Source organism: Pagrus major, chromosome 4, assembly GCF_040436345.1.
Source record: "Pagrus major chromosome 4, Pma_NU_1.0".
Lineage (NCBI taxonomy): Eukaryota > Metazoa > Chordata > Actinopteri > Spariformes > Sparidae > Pagrus > Pagrus major.
Window position 1 is genome coordinate 37819029 of NC_133218.1, and position 9353 is coordinate 37828381.

Sequence of the window (9353 nt, forward strand, 5' to 3'; positions counted from 1 at the left end):
TTTAAGCCTCTCTTTTTAATCATTCTCTGTGAGTTTCTGTAAAGCTTGCAAGTTCTCATAATGAAAATTCCCAGTGTTGTAACAGTCGCTAACCTTGATCTGTGTCTCCAACGATCCTTGAATTTGAGGGAAGGGAAAGTCCTGTGTATAAGATCAATTGTTTCTATGAAAACCTATGAAAGCACTGTCTTAAAACCTCACTGGTAGTGAGGTTTTCAACAATGACGATTGGGTTTCCCCACAATCATCATTGTTGCTGCTTTGTTGTATTTAGGTCCGCTTTAAACCTATCCGTCATCATCACTATCAGTAGCTAAAACCTGTTGTGGCTGGCAGCCGTGTTAGTGAGAGGCCATTGATGACAATGAGAGAGGCTTTTCCCTCTGTGGTCATTGTGGCTGAGACAGTGGAGCAGTGTGCAGGTTAATTCCTTAATCTTCATTAGCATAATTTGGTTACCAGAGAGCCAAGTCCTTATTAGTGCCCAGCACATTCAGTTTAAGGCAGGAGCTGCTTACCAGTGTTGCCACTTCAGTGGCCCACAGTCAGTTGAGACCGGTTATGATAACATAGAAAATTCAGTAACAGCATAGTCATTGTAGCTGAATTTCCCAGAATGTTGTTGAATACCTTATAGAAGTAGTTTAATAGCCTGGGTTCAGACCTCTGAATCATAGCCCACATCTCTGATATGGTCAGCAGTTCAACTGAATAAAAGAACTGAAACACAATGGCAATCGATAATTATTATCAGACTAGTAGTTGAGGCTTTCTTTTGCAGCCAGAAATATGGATATTCAATTGAAACGTTTGTGCTATGACCTGCTATAAAGTTGGACAAAGAAATGCAATTTTCTGGCGTTTTAAAACCTTTTCTTGAGTTTAATACGCTCATCATGATAATATCAATCTCCTGACAAGCCAATTCCTCTGCAGTCTTTGTAAAATTAAGGCATGAAACCAAGATTTGCTCTTTGTCAGCCTGTTTCATATTATGTCCCAAGCTTTTACTCAATCACAACGTTTTGGCCCGACAAAGATCATATCTTAGAGGTTTCCCTGTGGAGCTTTAGAGCTGTTTTCGATGAGTGGGTCCCTGTTTTGTTTGATAGGTAATGCACTATTCCGCTGGTCAACAAGTGGCAGATAATATGCTGCAGCAGCCAGCAGAGGCAAGGAAGAAAAAGACAGCAAGCTGGTAAACATAGATGTGAACAATGCTGGACTTAAAATACTTAAAAAAACTGGGTTGCAAAAAGGCAGGAAATCCCCTCGGAAAATTTGTTAGCACTCAAGATACACCATGCATTTTGGTAAGTAATATTAAATGGAAACATAACTTTTGTTGTTTACAAGAAAACCCTAAAGGGTCCCTTTTTTATTTACGATTTTCAAACTACTTTATAGAATGAAGAATTAATGAATACCTTGGTGCACAAAATCGGCTCACATATGTCTTTAAGGCAAGGGTTAACGCCTAAGATGATGACCCACTTAAACTGTGGCGGCTGATTTTTGTCTTTGGGTTGGAATCTCTGTCCACAAATGTTCTGCCAAGATTTCAGGCCTCTGTTTCTCCTGTTTTTCTCCTGTCTGCCGACAACATGGTGTCCGTTTTGTCCCACAGGAGGCTTTTCTGGCTGCCTCTGATTTGGCCTGCGCCCATACTGTCGGCTTTGGCAGTGTAATTTCCCCTGACAAGCTGATGGTTAGTGTTCATCCTGTCGGCCCAGTCAGTGTAATTTGGTTTGTGTTGAGATCGTCTGTTCCCATGTTGTGTTTCTGTCTGATTTGTCTTGACTGTGTCATTTTGGTCACTGTCAAGGTCTCCACATTGAATGGGTGTAATGCTAGGTTGGTTTTCCAGGCCTGTCCATATCTTTTTGGGAAGTGGTGCTTGTTTCTCATTCGTGGCAGGTTCACATACTATGACATGATCTATTGTGTAATCCATGTTGTTTCCATGTAGCACTGTTTTGGCGTAGGGGGGTTTAATGTGCTTGAAAGATTTAGTAATAACATCAGCTTTGCAATGAATTGTCTTTATAGGATCGAAAGTTGAAATTGAGATCACGGTTTTCATTAATGTAGGTTTAAGTAAGCTGTTTGTCTGGTCGATAATATGATTCTTAAATGAAGGATGTCATACACTCCTGTATGTTGAGGTGGACTAACTAAACACTTCTAAGGATGAATAACTCTAAAAGACACTCAAGAAACACAAATTTTCCGTTATCTTGTCCTCAAGTTTACGATTCCATGTTTTTTCCAGATAAAGAAATTATTTTGTACTCAGGCTAATACAGTAGTGAACAAATATTATTAATTTGTCGTATGAGAGTTCTTTCTGCCTACATTATGATACATCTCTGTGCACATATAAACATGAAATGGTCAAAAGGTTGCACCAGCTTTATGATCTTCTGATGATTAACTGCATTAAATCTTTCGTTGTAAGCCTCATTTAAGCTAGATACATATTCATAGCGTATGTTGTCTGCTGTGAATGAATGCTCATCAATAGCCACTACAGGCTTAACATTGTGTGCAGATGTTGGACAACATTTCCTTTGGCAGCTCTTTCTGCCTGGTTTTCTGAAAAATCAGATCTTGTGTGAGGCTGGGTAATGTGGAGTCTTTTAACAGATCTAATTTATTAGACCGTGGCAGAAAATAACACAAGTTAAAGAAGATGACAAGCAGCAAAGGATGTGATTTGTATTGTAACCTCCAGATGTTATGTCTTCACAGCCCATTGAGCTATCTGGGCCCTCCAGAAGCTCTACTTCTTTTGTTTAACTTGTATATACATTTTGTAGTAAAGATTAATCGAGGTACTTATATTTTTTCCTCAAAACTTATGGCCATGATTTGGTTGGAAAACAGAGGGGTCACCTGTATCGGTAGGGATAATGAATTAGTGTTGTTTTTATTACTTTCATCATGTAGGGTTTCTCTGCCACTGTTCTATAATTACATGCTCTGTAAATGTCACAGAATTGTCTAGCCATCTCCAAACAAAGCATTGGCCTGCTTCATTTTATGCAGGCCTTTCAACTGTCTAGGATGGAAATAGTTAAGCAAGAAATAAAAAAGACAACAGCAGACAAACCGTAACATACACCAACTCTTACTTTCTCTGTCTCGGTTGAAAGCCATTGTATGTTGTCTGTGATGCAACCCCCCAGTGACTTGCTTCATACAGAAAAGAGTGCTTGTCTACTCAATATTTTACACGGAGGAACTCTTAAAAATGGTCTCCTGGCCTGCAATGGGGACAGTGAGGATGGACAAACCAATATGTTGGCAAAAAAGACAGCAGTAATTATTCAGACGAAACTGTGCCAAGTTTTACAGCTAAGACAGAAACTGATAAATAATGAAGTCTGTGAGTTAGCTGCTGGGCTTTTACTAAAAATATTACCAGAGAGAAACAGTTAGCCCTATCACAATGCTGCCTAACCTTACAACTGTGTTTTCAAAATAATATTAAATTGTAGAATATTTTTTAGAGTGAGCAATATCCCCAGCAGACTGAGCGATCAGAGGAAGTGAAGACTAAGGAAAGCATACAACAGCTACATAAGCAGACAGAAGGCCAATGATGCCCTCATATGCTGCATGACACACTGATGATGAGTAAAGGATGAAACCCATTTACCAGCACTGATGTGTTTTTTTATTAATAGAATATAAAGAAAGAAGTAATATCACATACTCTTGGAGTGCTGTTTGTTAGCATGAATAATGAATGGAATAATCACATACCACTGAAAGCTGACTGTGTATTTAATGACTTCTAAGGTTTTTGTGTAAACAATCCTAAACAATATCTTTTCTTATTTGTGAACATCTTATTTCTGACCTGTCATTAACAACTCTCTGTCTTCTCTTCCAGTCCTGTGTGCAAAGAACCTGGCAAAGAAAGACTTCTTCCGTAAGTAGAGCCTATTTTTACATGTTGCTATTCCTGTCTGATTCCCTCCCTTGTGCATTAGAATGGGCTTTGTCAGCAGTGGCAGCTTGCTGGCTTTTGAAGCCATGCTGTAAATGAAGTCTCTTAGGACCTGCCTGTCTGTCTGTTATGCACACCAGGAGACCTGGCACGCACAGAGACCCGCTAACCTAACCTCTAGTATTAGGTATCAGGTCCATTGGTACAGAAGCACGAGACTTAATGAAAAGGGTTTCAATTCAACTGGACAGAAATGACACCTTATTTAAGAATAAACACAAACATCACTGTGTTGTCAAGAAGACAATTTATCCTCTGACTTTAGCATTTTGTCGTAAAACATAACATGGCATGTCAAATCATGCTAATCTTTTAGTGGAGGACAAGAAGGTGACTTGAGTATGTTTGGTCAGTGGTACACCCTGTCTAGCCATGTTTGGATTTCTGTTAAAATACAGGCTAATGAGAATATAAAGAAACTGAGGAGTGTTGCACCATAATAGTCAACGTGGGACATGATAAGATTGAGTGAAGTTAACACAAAGACTCATGCATCATTCTTGGTAGGAAGTACAATTTTGATCTCTTTCTGGCTTCTAATAAACTATTATACCACTTTTAAACACAAATTGGTGTGTATGTGCAGGGTTTTTTTAAATAAGGGTGTTCGAGTAAACCTGCTTAAAATGGGCGATTGACTCCTTTCCCATTGCCAGGAGAGGAGTTCACCTTTCTTTATTTTTTCTTCTAACTTGTGTGTCACATTTATCATCACAAATGCGCCAGAAAAAACAGGGATCAGTAAAAAGCAGCATATCTGCCTCATCAGACTACATCCAAACAACTTTAAATTTGTTTTAAAAAGTCTTAATCAATAAACATTTTGAATTGGATACATCATTTTTCTAGAGCTGTTGATGAAAGTAGCTAAGGAGTGAGACACTGCGTTTCTTTCTCATTTGTGTTGGGAGTTGAACATGTGCGATCAGGCAGCTGGCAAGGCACATGTAGTGACATGCAAACTAAACTATTGATAATGTAATGATAGTTACTTTTTGAAAATCTTTTACTTCAGTCTCTCATTCAGACTCCGCGCTGGCTGAATGATGTTTGAGCTACTTGAACAGAGATGGAGGGGAATGTATTAACAAGCCAGTGGCCTTAACTTAAACGTGTGTCATAGCATTGCGTCTCACAAGGGGTGAAAATTAACGTTAAACACAAATGTCAGCAGATGTTAGCAGGTGTTGGTAGGGTTTCTTGTCGGGGGCGAAAGGGGTATTACTTAACATGTAGCTTTAGGCTCTTTCATGGACTTCTGTTTAGGTAATCAGGACAGGAGGCCTATCCTCTGCCGCTGGCATTAATGTAAGATGAGATATATTATTTAGTTCCACTGATGAGACAGTTTTCACAAAAGAAACCCCCTAAGCAACACACATCCTTAAATTTAATGACCAGTTATGGTCACAATAAAGGCTCTAAATCACACCACTAGCTGGATGTTTACTGAGTGGGTTGGTTCTCGGTTAACCTTGAAGTCATGGATACAGACAATAGCTGATTCATTTTTTCTAACATGCACACACAAATGCATACACACAACCACAAAAAGGGAGGTCCCACAAAAGCCCAAGGGCGACTGAACCGGTTTGACTTGCATGAAGTATCGCAGCCCAGAGGTATATCGTCTGACACATGTAAAATTCACATACATTCATGTACAGTAACTCCGATACAGCAGATAATCACACCAAGAAGGATCCCTTATCAGATTTCATACTGAGTATGATACTATGAAATGAGTTGACTTGTGGTTGTATAGCTTTAATGTCCCAGATGGGCAATTTGGCTCACAGACAGAAGTCAATAACAGTAAATACAAAAAAAAAAAAAAACATCTGCGAAAGGAAAAGGGGGCACTGTAGCACATTGACACCTATTAATAGGCCAAATCAGATTTAATTTAAAGGGCCAATAGCTGATGTAATAAAATACATTATGTATTGATTTTTGTCACTTCTAGGGAAGTAAAACTACTGTCCTGATGGATGCAAAATAAATTGGCTATGTAGAGGGAGCTGGGAGTCCAGTAAGATGACCTGAACTCACTGTGGGGTTCATGAGACCTTTATGGCACACATTCATATTTTTTCTAAGTTTTTGTTTTTCACTTTGAGATTACCAAACTAACAAATCACTGCTAATATTGGAACAGATTCAATAAAGTAAGTATCAAACACCTCCAACAGAGACTTGCCAATATTGAAACATATTCGCTTCCTTAAGAAATCAATCTTTGGTGTGCTTTTTTAATCAATGAACTCAATGTTGGCAGCAAAGGTAAGCAAACTGGAAGACATCCAGTCCGTCCTGTATCATGGCTGCAATCCTCATTGTTATAAAGGCATTAAAAGTTTTCATTGCAAGGGGTGTAAGAGCCATGAGATGATAATCATTTAATGACTCCGATGATGTGACTTTAAAAACAGTAGACTCCTTCGAAAGTCTATAGACTGTCTGCTGTTCCACGAGAAAAAAAAAAAGACTGTTTTCTATGACAGCTTTTCAGGAGTTTACCCCCAGTGCAGTCATGACCTGGACTACTCCTCCCCTTAATAAGATTTACACACTGTGGCTTCATTGATCTGTATCTTACAGCCCTCTACCCTGTCTCACAGTTCAGAGAGGTCATGATAAAAATCTTGTGCATTAAACCTTAGATAAATCTTACTTAACTCCTCTGCCAATCCAGTGTCAGACATATCAGACACACTCCATATTTGTCTTTAATTCTGCATTCCAACCATAGATTTGATGCCTTTCTAGGTTGCACATGATTTATCATTTCTCACTTCACCCTCCACTTTGTCTTTATACATAAGTTAAGCTTATTTGATCTCCCTTTTGGACCTCTCTTTTTTGAGTGCTCTCCCCCTAATAGGTTAGGCTCTTTTAATTTAACAGTTGCTCAAAGATTTTACTTATCCAAGGCTTATTACTAGAAAAGATTTTACGCATTTATTAAGGACTCACCACATTTTCACGGAAAGTAATGTAACATGATACTGTGAGTTTGTCTAAATCTGCACAGGATTCTTTTTTAAAAAGTCCCAGTTTGTACATAAAAAAAACAGTGGTTTAGTTTCTAAGTCCTCACACCACACCATAATGTCCTTGAGATCTTTTTTTTCTCTCTTCAGAACTGGCTGCTGGTAGGCTGAAAATAAATGAACAGCACTATGATCAGAGATGGTTTGAGTATCATTGAAACAAGAGCTGTACACTCCCCTGATGGTCTTGAACGGGGTCTAACATACTGAAAACAATGACAAAGGGACTTATCCTTATCAGTGAATAAATCAATAACTGGGCTGTACACTGTCTTGAACAACCAGGGTCCTGATCCATTGTCAGGGGCTATCCAAACCTTTGAATTTCAAAATCTTACTTGGTTGTTTTGAGAGTGAAGATGCAGGAATTTCTGTACTACAACAGAAACTTTAGACTTACTGTCCGTTCCTCCATCTTATTCATTGAAGACTGCACATTAGTGAGCATAATCAAGGGCCGGGGTATGCTGTGCAGCTGTAGTCTCTGGCACACTCCTCCCTCCCTTCCCCTCTTTCTCACCCGAACAGTCCTGGTTCAACTGGGGTACATTCCATGGCCTTCCTTCAAAATCACCAGCTGTATAACACTGCCTGGTTCTACTGCATTGCCAGAATTACGGTGCTGAATTAGAAATTCTCAGCTGCACTGGTTTCTATAAGGCCGGTCTTACTCATGCAGGCTAAACACGGCTGTAAAAAACGACCAATATCACAAGAACGAGCAAATCTCCAGGCAGGAAGTATCAAACAGACAAAGAAAAATAACAAAACAAAGGAGACTGCTGCTGCAGGTCCCCACAGGTGAAGCGCCCAGACTTCTACTGCTCTATATTTGTTCTACATATAGCTGCACTCCTTCTCCCCTCTCTTTGCTGAGTAGATGTCTCAGACAGAGGATTCACTTAGAAGAAAGCTTTGTCAACAGTATTTGTTTGCCATTTTGTGATTTCTAAAACAGATGGGTAAAAAAAAAATAAAAAAAGGTTTTCACTTAGATAATCACATTTTTGCCTGTCTGTCCTTCAAGGTGTTAGGAGTGGATTGTTCCAAACTAGATTAATCAAAATTGGAAAAAGTATCTGAAAGCATATTAAATAGCGAGATGACCCAGATCAGTACAAGAAGACACCTGCACAATGAGGCCAGTATCCTTCCTTATGATGTTGCTCAATTGAATACCCTCCATGGACACAGGGACAGATATATCTGTGGTTTCTATTAGAGATGGGGATGAAAGGTAATGTTTAACAGCATTTAACAGATTACTCAGTAGTCTTGAAACTGAAAGAAGGAGCAACGTGTGCAGAAATGAATTAAATGCATATGAAGAAAAAAAACTTGGTGGCAAAGGCATTTACTCTTAACTATAACATTACACATGACCAGTCAATGACCTGTCAAGTATAAATAAAGGTTGAATGAAAGGTGACCTTAACTAGGTTTGCACTGTTGCTAAACACAGCCTTTTTACTTGCCTCTGTCTACCTTTCAGGGTTGCCAGATCCTTTTGCCAAAGTGGTGGTGGACGGCTCAGGACAATGCCACTCTACAGATACTGTGAGAAATACGCTGGACCCAAAGTGGAACCAACATTATGATCTGTAAGTCAACAGGAGGACTGTGATGCAGTTTGACATGTTGGTGTATGCAATTTCTGCCTCATTAAGAAACAAATGCACTGAGTGGTTGTCTGTTTGTGTGTGGATTTGTGTATGAGGTCACCCACCACCTGAAATGTGAAACAGCAGAGAAGCGCATTGTTTTCCCAGACATGCAGAAAACTGGTTTTGCACTGTGGTATGCTTGTATGGAGCTGCTATGACAAGTGTTTCAGGAATGTAGATTGAGTCGTCTCTTTACTGTGTGCAGATACACCCTTCTATAAACCTTTTGAGCTGTTTTTTACGGGTCTACAAAACATCTTGCAGAGTGAGATTTTATACATTCCATATTATATATATATATATATATATATATATATATATATATATATATATATATATATATATATATATATATATATATATATATATATATTTATATATATATTTTTATATCATATATATAAGTTTTTTGGGGAGGAAGGCAACTCATACTGATATGAATTCCTTCTTTCTCAAATAACAGATTCTTCCTATTTTGGGTATTACAAGATGGGGTTTGCAAAATAGTTTTGCACTCCTGAACAGTGTCCTCTATGAACTGGAGTTGATCTTTATTCATATTTTTCTGGCTTGCTCACTTTCTCTGAGCCAAACGTGTCCTTCCAAAGGCAAGTACACATT

At 38.7% G+C, this 9353-nt stretch overlaps 1 protein-coding gene across 1 annotated transcript in view; it reads left to right on the plus strand.

Moving 5' to 3' along the window:
- LOC140995138 (E3 ubiquitin-protein ligase SMURF2-like) overlaps positions 1 to 9353 on the plus strand; it is a 69910-nt gene that overhangs the window by 21543 nt on the left and 39014 nt on the right. The window contains exons 2-3 of the mRNA XM_073465076.1: positions 3899 to 3937; positions 8561 to 8669. Of these exons, the coding sequence (XP_073321177.1) occupies positions 3899 to 3937; positions 8561 to 8669 (148 nt within the window). The remainder of the gene's footprint in view (positions 1 to 3898; positions 3938 to 8560; positions 8670 to 9353) is intronic.